This window comes from Onychomys torridus, chromosome 18, assembly GCF_903995425.1.
Source record: "Onychomys torridus chromosome 18, mOncTor1.1, whole genome shotgun sequence".
Lineage (NCBI taxonomy): Eukaryota > Metazoa > Chordata > Mammalia > Rodentia > Cricetidae > Onychomys > Onychomys torridus.
The window spans coordinates 41,962,512-41,982,821 of record NC_050460.1 but is presented as its reverse complement, the minus strand read 5'-3'; the positions used below and the strand labels follow the sequence as shown (position 1 = coordinate 41,982,821).

At 44.5% G+C, this 20,310-nt stretch overlaps 1 protein-coding gene across 5 annotated transcripts in view; it reads right to left on the bottom strand.

The window, feature by feature from the left end:
- Positions 1 to 20,310, bottom strand: part of Micu1 (mitochondrial calcium uptake 1) — a 160,942-nt gene that overhangs the window by 127,015 nt on the left and 13,617 nt on the right. For all 5 annotated transcript variants that reach the window (XM_036167618.1, XM_036167617.1, XM_036167619.1 and 2 more), the window contains one exon: positions 3,374 to 3,535. In XM_036167618.1, the coding sequence (XP_036023511.1) occupies positions 3,374 to 3,534 (161 nt within the window). In that variant the 5' untranslated portion in view covers position 3,535. The remainder of the gene's footprint in view (positions 1 to 3,373; positions 3,536 to 20,310) is intronic.

The window sequence follows — 20,310 nt, the reverse complement described above, 5'->3', positions numbered from 1 at the left end:
ACCATAAAACAAGCGAATGGGGGAGGGGGCATGGAGGTGTATGCCTATAATCGGAGCACCAAGGGGAAGCTAAGGTAGGTGGATCTGAGCCAGAGGGCAGTCTGGGTCACAAGTTCTAAGGCAGCCAGGGCACTATAGAGACACTGTTTAAAAAAAACAAAACTCTCTTAATTATTTCTTGAAGCACAGTGGATTAAGCTATAGACAAACCCAAAACAAACAAACAAAAAGCATGGAAAAAAAAATCACCAAATACTTTTAAGCGTTAGCAACAGACTTCCAAATAACTAATTAGAAAAAAATAAAGATTAAATAATAAGTAGGAAACAGTATGAACTGGGTGAAAACAACATATTAAAAATGTGAGACACAGCTCAGAAGTGCTGCTCGGAAGATGGTATTAAATTCCTGTATGGAAAAACATAGAAATACCAGGTTCATGATATAAAACTCTGCTCTTAAGTAAGTACTAGAAAAGGAATAAAACCCACTGTTATCAGGAGGGAGATCGTCAAGAACATAAATACACAAATCAAGAAGGAAGGACGGCTGTGAGAGCTGGCTCACCCGCGTCATGATGGAAGGGGCCGAAAGGACAGGTTTAAATGACTAACACCGTTACTCTCTGTAGTACTGAAACCTTCGTCTGGGGGCCAGAAAGACGCGTCAGAGGTTAGGAGCAGGGGCTGCTCTTACAGAGGACTGGGATTAAGTTCCCAGCACCCATATGGTGGCTCTCGGCTCTCTGTCACTCCAGTTCTCTCTTCTGGAGTCCAGGGGCATTGCACACATGTGGTGCACACATACATGTAAGCAAACACTCGTACACACGGAATAAAAATAAACAGACAAATAAGTAAGTCTAAAAACCAAAGGCACAGACTCCTGGAAGCAAACACACAGCTGGGGAAATGAAGGCGTCTGTGGACCTGACAACTCCACGGCTGAAGAATAAAACAACAAGCTTCTTCAGATGCTGCTGGAATAACCACGTGCAGGGCTGGGAGGGTGATCCCGCACTTGCCTGGCACAAACGACGACGTCCCAGGTTCTTGGCCTAGCATCACAATAAAACAAAACGAACCTCCTACCTCAGCCCAACCACAAACATTAACCGACAGGCCGCCCTAAAGCCAGGACTCTAGAACCTAGAGCACAGAGAACATACGTTAGGGGCTAAACAACAATTTCCTCAATAGACAATACCGACAAACCAGACCTCTCAAAGTCAAGTTTCATAGAGACACTATGAAAAAGGTGAAGATGTGCACCGTTCACCCAGAGATAATATTTACACTAAGTACATGTCTGCCCAAGTCTTGTGTCCAGAAAAACCTTTTAGCACTCAAAAAAAAAAAAATAAATAAATAAATAAAATACACTTTGGAGTTGGAGAGATGGCTTGGGGGTTAACAGTATGTATGCACTGTTCCTACAGAGCACCTGAATTCAGGTCCCAGCACTCATGTCCGGGGCTCAGGAGTACCGGTAACTCCAGCTCCAGAGGATCCAACGCCCTCTTCTGGCCTCTGCAGGTACCTTCACACATGTGCATATACCCACACACAGACATACACATGTACACATAAATAAAAATCTTTCAAAAGTAATGCAATTTTTAGTGGTGATTTGAACAGACAATCCACAAAGGAGGCCAGAAAGATGACAATAATTTTGAGAAGAGCATTGGCTGTTAGGGAAATAGAAAGCAGAACACAATGAAACGCTGGACTAGAAATGTTCTGACTAGAATAGGAAAAAATGTGTGGGAACAGGACCACTGTACAGCCAGCCCACAGTGGTGCACTGCACAGAACCCAGTGAAAAACTGTTCGGTGTTTTACTGTGCTTCAAATACATTTTTTTATTTTATTACTGTTGTTTCTGTGTGGGGGGTGCACACCTCACTGACTGTGTGGAGGTCAGGGGACGGTTGTTGGGAGTCAGTTCTCTCCTCCCACCACCTGGGTCCCAGGGATCAGAGTCAGGTCTGTCACCTTGTTTGGTGACAGGAGCCTTCACCCTCTGAGCCACAGGCAATGAAGACTTGTTTATGGACTTCAAGGTGGTTTTATCAATGAGAATAAACAAGGAAGAAGCAACTCATAAATGGAAACATATTGGTGAAATTATTTAGGCCACTCCACGTAGTTAAAAGGGAGGTTTATTTTGTGGGGTAACTTACAAATGAAGGGATAGGAAGGTTGTAGCAAAGGTATGGCACAGTCCTGCAGTGTTCTCTGGAGAACTCTGCTCGGTCTACCTCTAGCATCCTTAGTCTGGGTACCAAGAGATCCCTCTCATTTGGATCCTGGGTCTTCAGTGTCCTCTCTCAGCCCCGCCTTGTAGGCGTGACTGTTACTGAAGCCTCAATGGGGGTTGGAGGCCAAGGCTGGAATGGCTACCCACTCCAGTAACACGTTTTCATATGACGTCCATATGACAGAGAACTACTTGACTGCAAAAGGACTCCAACTTCTGATGCATATGTATATAAGTTCAAACACACTGTGCTGTGTTAAAGACGACACATCCACACAGGCATGGCTATAACTCTGCCACTATTTGTTTCAAAGGCAGGCTGCCCTCCAATTCTCAGGGCTCTTGTCTCTGTGTCCCTGAGGGCTGTGATTCGAGGGTATGCCACCACACCTGCCTCCAAGAAATAAATTCTTTATGATCCCACTTAGACTAAATTTCAGAAATACAAAGTGATGGAGATAGAAATAAGCTCAGCAGCTGCTTGGAATTGTGGGTAATAAAGAGACTGCCGTGGAAGATGCATGGGAAGACATTATGGGTTGGTAGAAATGTTCTATTTCTTGATTTGGGGGTGGTTACACAACTATATACATTTGTTAATAATCATGGGACTATATGTTTAAAATGGGCAGGCTTTATTATTATACACTTATTCAATGGAATCCACTTTTAAAGTGTACTGTTTCTGAAAGCCAAGCATACCAACAGCAACTTGAAGACAGGGTGACGAGGTGGAAGGTACACACGCAGTATGGGAGAGACAGAAAAATGGAGGCCTGTGGCTCACTGCATTTTCTTCTCCCTCCAGGGAAGGCTCAGTGACTAGTGAGAAAATGATGAGGTGCCACAAGAGTACCAAGGATTATTAGCTTCACGAGGGCACCAAATCCTCACGTGTCAGGAAACATCCTTTTCGAAAGCCATCCCTACACCCCCATACAAATATTCAAGGGGGAGGGGGAGAGGCAGAGCTCGGAGCACTGTCTTCTCCCTGCTGCTCCGGCAAGATAGCACAACTGTTTGAAAAACCCTATTTCACAGGTCAACGTCGCCAATACCAAATGATTCAGCAAAGAGCCTGCGGTAAAATCAAGCCGGAGAGAACACTCACTTCTTCCATAAGAGACCAGTACTGGCCGTCACCGCAGACGCTCCCAGGACCGCCGCTACCATCAGTCTTCGCTTGCTCTGTGTGGGCTGAGATGCCCCATGGTACCATCGCGAGCCCACGGCTAGTTCTGCCAGCGCGGAAAGGGCGTTCAGACGAAACATCCTGTGGAGCAAGGACAGAATATCACTTAGACGCTGCTGGTGGCGATGACGGTGAGGATGATGATGATGAAGACGGCGGCGGCGGCATCACCGAACGCTGATGAAATACTCGCTCTGTCAGACACAGTCCTAAGTGTTTGCGTGTGTTAGCCTCAGAAGGACTTAGGAAAACAGAGCCACTCCTTACAAGCCAAATGTATCAGTCTCGGTAAAATTGGAAGACGGAAACCACACGCTGGCCTAAGCTGAGAGATCCTGATAGAAAATACCATTAACTGTAACAGAAGAATAACTACTCAGATGTAAAGAGTGGCAGATCTAGGAAGCAGCCACGAATTCCAGGGCTGACAGAGAGTATCAAAAGGTCCAGTCCAACGAGGGACGACTTCTAGATTTTAGGAAAAGGACAAAGCCATGGAAGTTCTGGAACGTTACTAAGATATCGTATCAGCAACATTTATTAGAAAGCATTTTTGGGGATGCCAGAGAAAGCCACAGAGGACTCACGGCAGCAGAATCTGCTGGTCAGGTGCCCTTCGTGGGTCAGGGGAAGCTACTGAACATCCCACTAATGTGTGCATGCCACAGAAGTGTCCAGCGAAGAGCACACAGAGTCAGAGGAGGCGGGCCTTCCTCCTGCAGCGCCTCTCTCCTGACAAGAAACAGAACTTTGAGGGAGAAAGTTCCAGGCGCACAAACACGACAATGCAAACAGATCTGGAGCTGATCAGCAACAGGCAGCCAAACTGCTCATCTCACAGGTCTAAGTGTGACTCGCCAGGAAATCCACGCTACAAAGCATGGCACCAGAGCTTAAAGCTATGCGGCACCAAGTTTTAGCTGGAAGATGTTGCTATTTCCTGTGTTGATGCTGAGAGATGCTTCCATTAGAGTAATTGAAGTTTTAATTAAATCTTTCGCATTCCCAGCCCTTGGAAACCTTCCTCCCTACCAGATTCTTTTTATTTCATATTTAAAGTATCTCTAAAGAAAAAAAAAATCATTTAATGCAGGGGTTCTCAACCTTCCTGCTGCTGTGACCCTTTAACACAGGTCCTCGTGTTGCGGTGACCCCCAATCACAGACTGTTTTTGTTGCTACTTCATAACTCTAATTTTGCTGCTGTTATGAATCGTAATGTAAATCTGATATACGAACCCTGGGAAATAGTCATTTGACCCTCCAGGGGATTCGCGACCCCAGGTTGAGAAACGCTGCTTTAATGTCTTGTTTTATACCAGACACATCAGGGACTTCACTAAGATAGTACCAAAAGTGAAGCCCCTCCCTTCCCAATGCTATCGCCAGAATGAAGGTTTTGAAGGCAGAGAAAGCTGTGCTGAATGAAGACCACAGAAGAGTCTTTTGGAAGAGCACCCTCAGAGAAATAAGACCGGGCCTATGTGCCATCGAGTTCCCCTGAGAAGGGACACAGAAGACAACACACGTGTTATAACACACGTGTTCCGTACAGATGTCAAGGTCCCCAGCAAGGCAGAGGGAACTGGAGAGAAGGGCAAGGCCCACTAGAGCCACACGCTTGAATGGACCAGTGTCCCGTCACGGGGTAATTTAAATTATGAAGCAGTGTTCTGTGCTTTGGGAAACATGAACCAGCTGAGCATAGCTTCAGAATGCAGCTGAGAAATGATGTTTGAAAGTGAGAGGCACTGTAAGAGCTAATTCAACATCCCGAGAACTACTGAGGCATTTTCACTCAAAATGAACTTATTAAATTCATACTGCATGCCCACCCATGTGTGCAAATCTAACAAATCACCAGTATTTTAGATTCTAAGGAAGCAAGACACACTTGAACTATTCTTTAAAATTTTTATTACGTATTTATGTAATGTGTGTGCGCAAGCGTGTGCTGTGCACCTGTATATGTACAAATGCCACGGCATGTGTGTGGAGGTCAGAGGGCAATTGGCAGATACCAGTTCTCCCCTATCTCCAGATGCATCCCAGAAATATGTGCATCCCAGAAATTGAACTCAGGTTGTCAGGCTGGGTGGCAAGGAACTTTACCAGCTAAGCCATCTTGCCGGCATCTTGAAACGTATTTAAAATGATATTTCTAAAATGGTATCTAAAGAGATATTATGAGAGAGGGGGTGATAGCTCCATGGTACTCTACAAACACAAGGATCGCATCAATTCCCAGAGCCCATGTTTAAAAAAAAAATGTTTTTAAAGCCCTAACATAGGGGGTGCAACGCCTTTAATCCTAGGCACTCTGGAGGCAAAGGCTAGCCTGGTCTACAGAGTGAGTTCCAGGCTAGCCAGGGCTACACAGTGAAACCCTGTCTCAAAACAACAACTAAAAACTAACAAAACAGAAACAGATCAGGACCTGTCCAAGGCCCCTAGGGTCCTATGGAGACCAGGACAGGCAGATCACTGGGCAGCTTTGGCAAACTCCAGGCCAGGGAGCCTGTCTTGATATAACAACAACAAGAGATCCACAGCCAGAAAGCAGAGGGTGCTTGAAGAACATGATCAAGGTTCCATATGCATAAACATCAATGCACCAACAAAACAATTATAAACGAGAGAAGCTGGGTTGGTCAGCTTTGATTTTATTTCCTTCTCAGCCTGAGATCGGTGCAAAATTTTGATGAAAGGACGGAAACGCCAGGGGCATTCCAAAAATCTTAGAGTCATTTTAGACAGACACTTCCACTGAGAGAATTAATGGAAATGATTCTTTTCCCTCTCTCAACAATGACACCGAGGTCACAGGTGGTCTTTCATTCTTCTATTTCTCCAGGCAGAGGTGGAAGAAGACAGATCTCCTTAACTTTTTTGTGGGGTACCTCATTTGAGTTACTCAACTACCCATCTATGGCCTCACCCCACCCTGCACAGCCGTGTTTCCCAAAGCACAGAACACTGCTTCATAATTTAAATTACCCCGTGACAGGACACTGGCCCATTCAAGCGTGTGGATTCGGTGGGCCTTGCCCTTCTCTCCAATTCCCTCTGCCTTGCTGGGAACCATTGTATTGCATTCCTGGAGGCTGGCCACCAAGGTCTGTTCCCGTTTGGCTACTTCTTCTTCCTGGGGTTGACCACCAAGGTCCAGCTATCAGAGTATCCAACTGAGTCTGGTGGTCAGGGGCCCCCTTTGGCTCACCTAATTGACATGCCCACTTAAAATTAAACACCTCATCCTAACACAGGGTTTTCCCATTTTACCATTATAAACCACCATTTGCCTATGGGCCAAGTCTGTCTCCTCTCTATCCAAAGACAGCCCTTTGCCCCTTGGGACGAATACCCCTGCCCCTTTTCCCTCATCCCTATCTCCGTTACCACCACATCCTAGCCCATTCTAACACAAGCCTCCCTTTCTTTTAAAAATGACACCTGCAGGGTCACTCGATGCTGTTTTTCTGCCTGAGTCAGAAAGCGGCCACTTTAAATTTTCTTCCCTGCTTAATAAAGGAGCTCTCTGTGAAAACAGGTGCTGGGTGTGGTTTGCGTCTAATGAGGAAGGAGTGGGGGGGGGGCGGTGCAGAGCCTCTCTGTGAGGGGTGCCCTTCACCCTGTACTTGGTGTGCACGTACCCAGGGCAGTATATTTACCCAAACACCTGCTTCTCCCCTCGGCTCTGAATTTCCTTCAAATGTTTTTTTTTTCTTCTTCTTCTTCCCCTTTGTAGACACAGTCAGCCAGAGACAGGGCTTGTATTACTTAACTATTTTATTTTCACATGAAAAACATCTGCATAGTATAAATTATACAGGCCCTTGCTCCTAATATTTATGTCTATTAACAACCTCTAATTGACTAAAAGAACTGCATTTGGTGGTTGGGGCTCACCAGATTCTATCACTGGTCTATTACTGACTCTTCCCTGGGACTGAGATAAATCTTGCCCCTGCCACCTGTGTCCAGGCCAGGTGCAATCTCAATACTAGAACTTAAGACAAAGTGGGACAACACTGATTTCCTGTGACTTAAGCTGCACAATTCCAGCATCACTCTTGAACCCCAGAAGGCATCTCCATTACTGCGATATGCTAATAAAATCCAACATGGAGAGGCTGTCCCTTATATTTTCTTCCTAGCCAACAACTTCTGAATCATTTTTTTTTCTGATTCATTTTTAAATTAACATTTTCCAAATGTACACATGTGTAGCTATAAATAGCATTGCTTTTGGCAACAGCAAAAATGTGCACAAATAACCCAGATGGAGAGACTGTGGTCCTCACTGACAACCAGAAGCAAAGAGCCCTGGGGGAGTTTTGATGCGACAAACAAGGAATACAGTCAACACACAAGCTGGAGCAAGCTGGGAGTGCTCATCTGGTAAGACTGGGGGAGGAACTAGGTAAGGCACATTCAACAGAGAAGACCTTGGAGGGTCAAGCTGAGAATTTTTATCACAAACACACACACACACACACACACACACACACACACACACACACACTCACACACACACTCACACACACACACTCTCTCTCTCACACACACACTCTCTCACACACACACTCTCTCTCTCTCACACACACACACACTCTCTCACACACACACACACACACACACACACACACACACACACACACACACTAGGAAGACCCTTGAGATCTTAAATAGGAAAAAATCATGTCAAAAATGACATTTCAAGGCTAGAGAGGGTGAGTGGTTAAAAGCAGTTGCTGCTCTTCCGGGGTAGGAGTTTGGTTTCCAACATCCACACAGGGTGGCGTCTAACTGCCTGTCATCCAACCCTCTCCTGGCCACTGTGGGCTCACACACAGAGAGTACCAATGTATTGGCTAGCTCTGCAGGGAGCAAACTGACAAGAACCAAAGGCAGAGAGCTAACCAGGGAGCTTTAGCGGTCCTGAGGTTTATTTAAAACACTGGTTAGGCCCACACGTTATGGCTATGTCTCCTGTTACTGCTGGGTTACATCAAACAATGTATGCTACTATCTCTAGTGGGATTTCCATGGATGCTAACTAATATCATCTCTAGTGGGATTTCCATGGATGCTAACTAATATCATCTCTAGTGGGATTTCCATGGATGCTAACTAATATCATCTCTAGGAGGATTTCCATGGATGCTAACTAATATAATCTCTAGTGGGATTTCCATGGATGCTAACTAATATCATCTCTACTGGGATTTCCATGGATGTTAACTAATATCATCTCTACTGGGATTTCCATGGATGTTAACTAATATCATCTCTACTGGGATTTCCATGGATGTTAACTAATATCATCTCTAGGAGGATTTCCATGGATGCTAATTAATATCATCTCTACTGGGATTTCCATGGATGCGAACTAATATCATCTCTAGGAGGATTTCCACAGATGCCAAGTAGTGAAGCCCCACTAAGAACAGCCCCACTGTAATTAGTCCTTAGCTCTCTAGTGGAGGGGTACGGAACTCATGTGCTGAGTTCTGAGGGGAAACAGGCTTATTGAGATCAGCGTCCCCCTGGGGTCCGGAAAGTTCAACAGGCCAACAGAGACATTCAGCAGCAATGAAGATGGATGCAGATTTGCTGACCAGTGTTAAACCAATTAAAGCAAGAACATTTTCTTTCTCAATACCCAGCTCCCTCCAACTCTCCACTATCACTCAAGTCAGCTTCTTAGAGAATATTTCTGATGTAAATGAAACAAAACATCAAGTACATTTCTAACTGAAAAGTGTCCAGGAAGGCAAGTGAAAAGCAAATCTGTAACCAAATGAAGTCTCATCTCTCCAACAAGAAACTGCTAGAACAAGATGGCGGAAACTAGGACCAGTGTGTCACTGCTGTGCTCCAGAACCCAGGCTGTGGGGACTGTGAAGCTTGACGCACTCTGCTTTGGGGAAATGCTAAAAGGTCACAGAACAGGAAATCAGTTAGCGCAATCCTCTCAGTTTACAAGTGAAGGACTAAGACCCAGGTGAGGCAAGGCTTGTTCAGAGCTAGCTGTGATAGATGTTGGGGTCTGTTTTTACTCTCAAATAAACATTCCCAAATAAGCAGGAAAGTGCTTTGTAATAACTGTTCTCAGCAGAATAAAGAGGCACATTCTAAATGTAAATCAGCGGGTGCAGACAGAGCTCTGAGACTGCGCTCGCCTAGCACCCAAGAGGGTCTCAATTCAGTCCTTGGCACCTGGGTAAATATGCACAGGCATAAGTAAACAAACAAAATTTCCAACTCCAGAAGGATAAACAATGATGCAATATATGTAAATATTAAAATGACAATCATAAAACATCGGTAAGTATCATCCTGAAAGCTAACAGACAGCTGGGCTGGAGACAAGGCGGTCAGAAAGGTAAAGACGTTTCTAGAAACTAGGAAAAGAAACTTAAGCTCACTTTTACTAGGAGAATGCAAATTTAAGCTATAGCGAGCGAGATGGATGGTGTAACTAGCTCTGTGGTCAAGTGCTAGCCCTCAGCACCTCGGTAAATGTGCACACAAAGGAGTCTGAGGTCCAGCTACAGAAAGGCAGTTATATAAAAAGTAGGTACAAGCCCGTTGATGGTGGCACATGCCTTTAATCCCAGCACTCCGGAGGTAGAGGCAGGCGGATCTACAGAGCAAGTTCCAGGACAGCCAGGGCTACACAGAGAAACCCTGTGAAAATAAAACAAAAAGTAGGTACAGTCTTTGGAGGGCCACTGGTAACTCTCCTGATAATATCTCCATGATGCACTTAGACACCTGCGAAATCTCTGCACACGTGACTCTGTATCACAGTTTGTAACAAAAGACTAAGACCTCCTCAAGAATTCCCAAGGAGGACTAATTAAATAGACACATCAGCCTAGGCAATACCATGTAGCAGTGGCTGGAAAAGGAAGAAATTCTATGTATAGATACAAGAGGAGGTTCTAAGAATAGGTTATCTGAAAGAGCAAGGGCATTCTCAGCCACACGGCAAGTTCCAGAGCTACAAGACCAAAGCATACCTTGAAGACGGAATGCATGGCTATGTTCAAAAAAGTAAAAAGAGGATGGGCACTGATGGCAGTGCTGTTTCCGGGTTCCTCTTCAACCCCTACTCCACACCAGGGCTGTGCAGTGTGGGGCAGAGACGGCTCAGTGGTTAAGAGCTTGCTGCACGACCATGGGGATCCTGGAGACAAGCGGATCATCCCACACGTGTCTGTAACTCCAGCTCTGGTCAGGGGCTGGAGAAGACAGGAAGATCACCGAGGTTCACTGGGTTCCAGCCTAGCTGAGAAAATGACAGCTGAAGGTTGGGGTTGGGGGGTTCTGCCTTCGATGGACTAGGTAGAGAGTGACAGATGGGACAGTAGATGCTTTCTTCCAGCCTCCATGCACATGTGCTCCCCTCCTCCCCCACCCCCCACATGAGCAAATTTAAAGATTATTTTTCTTTAAAACAAAGCTCTGTGATTAGAAAGCACAGCCTAAGAAAAACAGCCATGAATAACGAAGAAGGGGCAGAGACGCAGCGCTCAGAGTATAGAATCCTACAACGCAAGCCCAACAGAACCCACATGAAAAAGGCAGATACAGTGGCATGCACGGCATGCCATCCCAGCACTCATTTCAAGACGGGAGGTGCAGACAGAGGAATGTTTGGTTTTGGCACAGGATCACATTTAACCCGAAATTCTCACTTACTTCTTTGAAACATACTCATTTTTCCCCCATGGGTAAAACCCACATATATATGACATATACATGTAAATAAGCTTCCATTTGATTTTTTTCCTTCATTAATCTACTTTTTGTTCCAATGAATCCAATATACGAACTCTGAGAAAGTAAAGGAGTAACAGTTTTCCTTCCCCATACTTTTTAAAAAGTAGTCAACTGAAGACATTAAGTCGCATGTATAACTCACTAAACTTTTATTAGTATTAAGCACCTGCCCCCACCTAGCAAAATCTGGATTCAGGTACACAAGTCTACCAAGAGAGTTGAAATACCTTTGACAAAATGCCTGTCATTGTTGAGATGGGATTTCACTACGTTGCCCAGGCTGGTCTCAAACTCCTGGACTAAAGCAATGCTCCTGCCTCAGGCTCTGAGTAGCTAGAGCATTGGTCACTATCTCAGCAGACTAACAGAGCATCCCAAAGGCAAATCTGCGTCATAGGAAGACAGTCCCCAGGAAAAGCCAACTGTAAAGGAATGAATTACAGGCGAGGGAGAATAAACCCTTTTTTAAGACCATTTTCCTTTTATTGGATCTCTAAAAATATTACTATATAGACACAGTCTGTTACATTTCTATCTCTAAAAAATCCTCCCCTGGTCCGGCAAGACGGCCCGGCCAGTAGAGTGTGTGTGCTGTGCAAACCTGATGACCATGACCTAAGTCTGACTCCAGGTCCCCCGCAGTGGACAGAGAACCAACTCCCCAGACTGTCACCTGACTTCCACGTGCACAATGTAGCATTACCCTGCACACATAACTAATTTAATAAATAAAATAAAGGTATTTAAGTCCTCACCTGACCCCATCTCCCCTTCGGCTAGCCTCAGGCTTACCCAAGTGTTTTACAGCACTGGCTCGCCTCAGATGTCGTCTTCTATCTGATGTGCACCAATGAGGTTTTCAGGCTTGCTGATCTAGCCAGACCGCTCTTGCTGTTACCACAGTGATTTTAACACTCGGATATCTATCAGCGCAATTGTCAACTTGCCAAATCCTAATTGGCTAATTTGTGTCCTGATTCTGCTTGATTTTTAGGTAGCACTTGAAAAGATAATTACTCCTTCACCCTCAAAAAACAGTCACACACTGGGTCATGATCTGACTGCATGTACGGATGGTTCCACAGATTATATCACCTACAGCTGGGCTTGGTACACACACATTTAATCCCAGCACCTGGGAGACAGAGGCAAGCAGATCTCTGAGTTCAAGGTCAGCCTGGTCTACAGAGTTCCAGACCAGAGTGGTCACTGGTGGACACCAATGAGCGTGGAAGCGAAGAGATGTCACTGGTGGACACCAGTGAGCGTGGAAGAGCAATGTCGCCCATGGACCAAAGCCAGGACAGCTCTGGAAAGGCTTAGCTCAGGTCCAGCTGCATTCTCACTTTCTATTCAAAAACCACAGGGGGGTGAGAAAGCAAAGGATGGTTTACAGGAGCCGACGTGGCAGTCAGCTTCTGTTTTGTAGAGGCACGTTATGGTTGACAGTGTAAGATCTTGTGGCCAGGTTGTTATGGGCAGTGACCCACTGTTTCAGCTATTTCTGCAGGTTATCTTTCCAGGCAGCAAGTGAAGTCATGCTTGGCAATAGCTTGCATAAGCAGTGCTCTAAGTAAAGCTAACACGTGGTCTTTTCTACCTTATCTCACTTCGTTATATCTGGTTTTCTTTCCCAGTACAGTTAATACCCACTGTACTTGTAGCTGGTGGTTTCTCTCTCCAGGGCCCGCCAAGTCCCAGCAGTCCGGCAGCCCACTTATAAAATAAACACCCAGACGCTTATACTATTTAAACTGCTTGGCCATTAGCTCAGGCCTACTTTTGTCTAGCTCTTACATGTATACTCAGCCCATTTCTGTTCATCTATTTGTCGCCACGTGTTCTGTGGCTTTACCTGTTGCCTTTACATGCAGTTCCCTGGACGGCAGGCTGGGGTCTCTCCCTTCTCTGCCTTCCTGTTCCCCCAATTCTACTCTCTGTTAGTCCCACCTATACTTCCTGCCTGGCTACTGGCCAATCAGCGTTTTATTGATCAGTCAATCATAGCAACATATTTTTTTACAGTATACAGGACATCCCACAGCAGTACTGGCTAGTTTTTTAATGTTAACTCAAGTTTGAGAGGAGGGAGCCTCAATTGAGAAAATACCACCATAAGATCCAGCTGTTAGGCATTTTTTTGTTTTGTTTTGTTTTGTTTTTTGTTTTTCAAGACAGAGTTTCTCTGTGTAGCTTTATGCCTTTCCTGGAACTCACTTGGTAGCCCAGGTTGGCCTTGAACTCACAGAGATCCGCCTGACTCTGCCTCCTGAGTGCTGGGATTAAGGCATGCACCACCAATGCCCGGCCAGGCATTTTCTTAATTAGTGACTGATGGAAGGGTGGTGACACTCCTGGGCTGGTGGTTCTGAGTTCTATAAGAAAGCAGGCTGAGCAAGCTGTGGGGAACAAACCAGTAAGCAACACCCCTCCATGACCTCTACATCAGCTCCTGCCTCCGGGTTCCTGTCCTGTACGACTTCCTTCAGTGATGAACAGTGATGTGGAAGTGTAAGCCGAATAAACCCTTTCCTCCCCAACTTGTTCTTTGGTCCTGGTGTTTCAGCACAGCAACAGAACCCTCAGACACCTACTTATCAAAACTCTCCAAGACTGTTGTAGGAATAACTGTCCTTCTCTACCCTCTCCTCCTAGACAATGTACCATCTACCCTCCTCAAATCCTACAGCTTTAAGTGGCATTTATATGAAAATTTTTCTCAAAAGGTCATGTCTAGCCTACGCTTTCCATAAGGACACAGCTAGATTTAAGCTCCTACTTGACAGGCATCTCTAATTTAATCTAAAACAGAAATCCTGATTTTATCAACTTATTCTGTTCATCTCTAAAAGTCAAATGTCTAGTTGTTCAAGCCCAGAAGCAAGAGTGAGTTGTCTTTAGTTTCTTCCTTCTTAAACTATCAGAGAGACTCCATCAGGAAATGCTTTGGACCCTCTTTCTTAAAAAAAAAAAGAAAAAAGTAAAGTCATAAAAATGTATTCCCATGTCAAGTATTAGATTGACACGTCTTAAAAGGTAAAGCAAAGTTTGCAGCCTGACCTAATTAGGTCAGCTGCTTGCTAAGAGCATGTGCTTAGGTCAGCTGCTTGCTAAAGGTGTGCATGCGCGCGCGCACGCGTGTGCGCGCACACACACACACACGCATGCACACACAGAAATAAAATCAACATTTTTGCTATTATTACCCAAGTGACAGTTGTAATAGCTATGGTATTTTAGAATCATCTATCCACGGCCATGCTTTAGAAGCAAAACAAAACACACAAACTGCTAAAAGTTCTTCAGATGGAAGAACCACAGAAGAGGAAAACTGGGAAGTTCAGGAATAAAAGAGCAACAGAAACAGATTTTCACCACGTCTCACTGCATCAAGGGCCCCAGGTATGATACTTGCAGGAAATATCATGCTGAGAAAGAAACTGGCCCATCCCAAGAGCCCTGGCTCATCTCCCAGGAGAAGGACTATCCAGTTCTGGTAACTGGGGCACACAGTTAAATCTGCCCAAGTATATAGCCTGGCTTTTGCTTTATCTTTTCTATAAGTTGTAATTCTGCTGTGGGCAAGATGACAGATTGAGAATTTCTCTCTAGTTTTGGCCAAAGCTGTAAACAAATTCACTTTTCTATGTGTGTATACATTATGTTGTTTTCTTTTAATGTGGGTGAGTGAGTAGACCGGAGCTGGGCCCTATGGCTGGGAACTCCAGTAACATGTCCGGATTGCTGTAACTCTTCTCTTTATCACCTCCACCCTTCATGAGTTCTTGGCTGGGACAAAGGAAAACATAAAAGCACATATGCCCTGTACACATAGGAGATAATGCAGGGACGAGCAGATTCCTACCACAGATCTCCAACGTCTGTTGCAGACTGCAGACAAAAATCCCACTGGTTTCTGGAACAAAGCTGTCCCTTTAAGGAGAGGATCAGAACTGTAGCTACAGCCCAACAGTCAAATCATGTGTCGCATAAGCAAGACCCCATGCTTGCAACCTAGGTGTCCAAGTGCAGAAGAATGGATGAAGAAAATGTGGTCGATAAATACAATGGGATTTTCTCTGCCATAAGGAAGAACAAACTTATGTTATTTTCAGGACGATGGATACAACTGGAGACAATCCTATTAAGTGAATTAAGCCAGTCTCAGAAAGACAGATATTGCATGCTTTCTGTAATTTGTAAGTCTTATGTCTTATATAGATGCAAAAATTATACAGGTATATATGATAAAAAAGCAAAAGCACCCCCACCATCCCCGCAGCCCCTTGGAGACAGGGTCTCACTGTGTAGCCCTGCCTGGCCTGGAACTCACCATGCAGATAGACCAGGCTGGCCTCAAACTCACAGAGATCTGCCTGTCTCAGTCTCATGAGTGCTGGTGCTGGAATTAAAGGCACATACTACCAAAACTGGCCCCAATCTGCCCCTGTTGATATTGCAAAATGACATCTACAAAAAGTTTGTGCTCAAAAACAGTGCAAATTACAAGAACAAATCACACACAAAAAAAATCATAGAATGCTTTAAAGTTTATGAGTTGGTGTTGGGCTGCATTCCCAGCTGTCCTGAAGTATGCAAAGGCCATAGACCGCACATGCCTGGTAGAGGGATACAGAAGACAACAGGAAGGGGTAGAGAGGGGAAGGAAAGACAGAACTATGCAGAGGAGTGGGATATAATATATATTTTTTTACAAAAGCTTAAAATATTTTCAGTCCAAACCCCACTACCAAACAAAGCATTAGGAGTAACATTATGAATGCAGACTTAAGGAGGTGCGTTCTCCACTGCTAAGTCCCGCCCCAGAGACACCCCATTAAATGGGGTTCCTTTGTAAATATAAATGCCTTACAAAATTCAGTTTTTAGACCTTCTTTTGTATTGTAGCTTCTCAAAATAATCAGCTTGAAATAATGTGGTGATGTTGTATTCCCCAATATATTGTGAACACTAATAAACTTATCTGGGGTCAGAAAACAGGACAGACTTAGAGGCCAGAAAATGGTGGCACACACACCTTTAATCCTAGCATTCGGAAGGCAGAGATCCACCTGGATCTCTGTGAGTTCAAAGCCACACTGGAAACAGCCAGGCATGGTGACACACGCCTTTAATTCTAGGAAGTGATGACAGGAAGCAGAAAGGTATATAAGACATGAGGACCAGAAACTAGAAGCTTTTGGCTGATTAAGCTATTAGGCTTTTGAGCAGCAGTTCAGCTAAGATCCATCTGGATAAGGACTCAGAGGCTTCCATCTGAGGAAACATGTTCAGCTGAGGAACTGTCGAGGTGAGGAAGCTGTGGCTTGTTCTGCTTCTCTGATCTTCCAGCATTCACCCCAATACCTGGCTTCAGGTTTGATTTTATTAATAAGACCTTTTTAAGATTCATGCTACAAAATAATCCATGCTAGAGGATGCATTTGACGTGACATATTCTGACCCCTACAGTCCTATTTTGGAATACTATGTCCTGAAGCCTGTCACTTTTCCATATAGACTGTGTCATTTTCCTCTGCGTGCTTGTGATTTAGTGTGCACTAGTCTAGAAGTGAAAGGGTGTGGCTGACTCCTGGGGACCTGGCGCAGCTGCAGTTTTCAATAGGAACAGCGTTCTTGGTCTCCAACTGTTCCTTTGATGCTGTACAACATGTCATTCTGGCATGCTTACAGTGTGCAGGGATATCCCAATCTTGCTGGTGAGCACCTGGGCTGAGGTCACTGAGAAGAGTCTATTGGTGTAAACTCTCCTGGTATTTAAGGTTCCTAAAGGTTCTCTACTCTACTACTACCTAAAATTATTTTCACAATTTATGAAAAGATTAACATAAATTTTAGGTATTTATCCTAGAAAAACATGTTCTTGGGAAAACTTTAGAAATGAACGTTGACAGCTCCAGTCATACATACACCTAAAAAAAGTATTCAGACTCATTGGTCACTAGTGAAAAATAAAAAATACAATGAGACACCTCAGTACAGCTATTTGAATGCCCAAGAGAAAAAGCAACTCAGAGTATAGAGACGATGCAAAGCAGAGGGAACTCTTGTATGTTCATCCCTGCTGGGATGCACAGCGGTCGGCCATGCTGGAGGGCATGTGATGTTTCCTGAAGTTAAACATGCCCCCACCCCAAAGTTCAGCAATCCGGGTGAAGGCATTTACCCTTGAGAAACAAAACCTTATGTTAAAGAGAAGCAGCCATACACGAATGTTTATAAAAGCCCTCTTTATAAGTTGCCCAAAACTACAGCTTCAAATGTCTTTCAACAGCTGGATGGATAAACTGTGGTACAGCTATAGAATCAAACTCAACTACAATCAAGAGTAGACTCGTCAGGGCTGGAAAGGTGGCTCGGTGGATAAGCGCTTGTGTTGTTCTTCTGGAGGCCCTGAGTTCGATTCCCAGCACCCACATGACAGTTCCCAACCATCTGCAACTCCAGTTCCAGGGCATCAAATGTCTTCTTCCAGCCTCCATGGGCACCAGGTGTGCATTTAGTGCACGGGTGTACACGCAGGTAAAAACACCCCCGCACATAAAATGACAACATTTAAAAAACTGCAAAAAAGAATGGATTTGTGATACATGTAACAACTTAGATAAATTTCAGAAGTATTACACGGAATGAAAACAGCCAGTCTCAAACGGTGCGTGCGGAACATTCACATGTGCACAAGGGAACTATGGTGGCAGAGAACATATAGATGGATGACAAGGAACAGGGGCATGGGAAGCTCTGAGTAGACAAGGACGGCATGAGAGAGCTGCTTGCAAAGTCTTTTTCGTCCTGTGGTAATGGTAAAATGAGTCTGGACTATTAAAAAATCATGTATCAAATTTCATAGAATTATACATGAGGAAAAAAGAAGTCCATTTTGCTGTATAATAATTTTGAAGGCTTTTGAAAGCCACACTGTATACTGTGTGATCTCACTGATATTACATTCTAGAAAAGGTAACAGAAAACAGATCAATGAGTGTCAAGGGTCAGAGGGTGAGGGAACAGGGTGACCTCAAAGGGGCACAAGGGACTCTCTGGAGGTAAGGGAGCTATTCTGTTTTTGATTACCGTGGTGATTCCATGACTGCAGTGGTCAATACCTAAGTGTATACGAGATAGAACAAGGAAACTATACTTCTGGAGTGAAGGAAATAGTCGTTTAAATTCTTTTAAAGAGATATTTATTTATGTGTGTGTGTGTGTGTGTGTGTGTGTGTGTGTATGTGTTTGCCTGCATAAATAAGTGTGTACCTTGTATGTGCCTGGTGCCCACGGAAGCCAGAAGAGAGCTCTGGATCCTCTGGAACTGAGTTACAGGTAGTTGTGAGCCAACATGTGGGTACTGGGAGCCCAGCCTGGGTACTCTGGAAGAGCAGCAAGTAGTCTTAACCATTTTCCCAGCCCCAAAGGGGTGTGGTTTTTTTGAGCCCGAACCCGACGACAGTTGCACAAGGGGTTCACTTGTACAATTGTTTTGTAATGAGTCTGTGGCTGAGGATGAGTCTGAGGACAGCCTGGGCTACAGAGTGAGATCCTTTTTCTAAAAGAGAGAATGAAGAAGTTTTATCCAGCCTACCCTCAATCATCTGAACTCAAAATATCTTTCTGTTCCTGCCTCCCAAGTAGCTGGACTACAGGCCAAAAAAACCACGCCTGGCTAAAGGATTTCTATATGGTGTGTGTGTGTGTGTGTGTGTATGTGAAGAAAATTACCTCTCTTTCATGCTAAGTTCATGGTTAATGCCTCTACAACAAAGGACAGATTTATTAAAGTAGCACACAAATGCACTTAAATTGGAAAAATATTATAACTTCATTATCTGTATAATATTATGTGGGTATGCGTGCATGGAAGTCAGAGGACAGCTTTGTGGAGTTGGTTTTTTCCTTCCACCTTTACTTGGGTTCCAAGGATCGAACTCAGGTCACCAGGTTTACATGGCAAGTGCTTTTATCCACTGAGCTGGCTTGAGACATGACGTAACTTCCATGTGCACAGGAACCAACCACTACAAGGCAGTGAAAACCTGAAGACAGAGATAAGCCTGTCTGTGTTTCTTCTTAAGTCTGATGAAAGGCAGACAGTCAAGTCAACAATGACTGCACATGATATAGGTAAGATTAAAAATGCTTTAGCCAGGCATGGTGGCACCTGCCTTTAATTCCAGCACTAGAGAGGCAGAGGCAGGAGGATCTTGTGTGAGTTTGAGGGTTACAAAATAACAGTTTCAAAAGACACACACACACTCATATGTGCACACAAACACACACACACACACACACACACACACACACACACACACACACGCACACGCACCTCAATGACATCTAACCGCACAAAAGTGATTAGGTAGAGCTAATTAGGATAAAACAAGTAAATGGCTCCCATAAGCCTATAGCTATATAGCTATTTGTGATTCATCAACACACTCATTCACTGTAGGAGACAATGAGTCTTGTGAGTAGTTTTAACATGGCAACAGCACTGGGTGGGTGGCTGAAGCTAAACCCTTCAGAACATAGGAGCCTGACCCGGGAGGAGGGGGTTTTTAGTGAAAGGAAAACAACAGAGCACTGCTCAGCAGTGATGCACCACATGCAGCACTGGACGGTCACAACACTGCAGGAGCTTCCTCCGAGGTAAGAGCTCGGACTCTGTCTCTGGTGTAGAAATGGCACAAGAGGGCAGAAGGAAGGGACCAGTACTAGGATGCCGCCTTTCGTGTGCTGATGGCTCTGCTTCTCAAGGGCTCCTCTGAATATGTGCTCAACGGCCATGTGTACGAGGCTCGATTTCCAGAAGGTGAAAAGGGTACACACACAGAAAACGCAGTAACAATTTTGTGTCGGAATAAATATGAGTCAATGACATATCACTGACAGTCACATTCAGCAGCAAAGAATTATTTGTAGTACAGGCCAATCTGTAAGGATAATGTGTTTATAGACAGTCACACACGTATACCAGGTATATATGTCTGCCAAATGAAGTCTTTTCCTACATAAATAACCATTCCAGTGTCTTTCCCCTAGTATTCA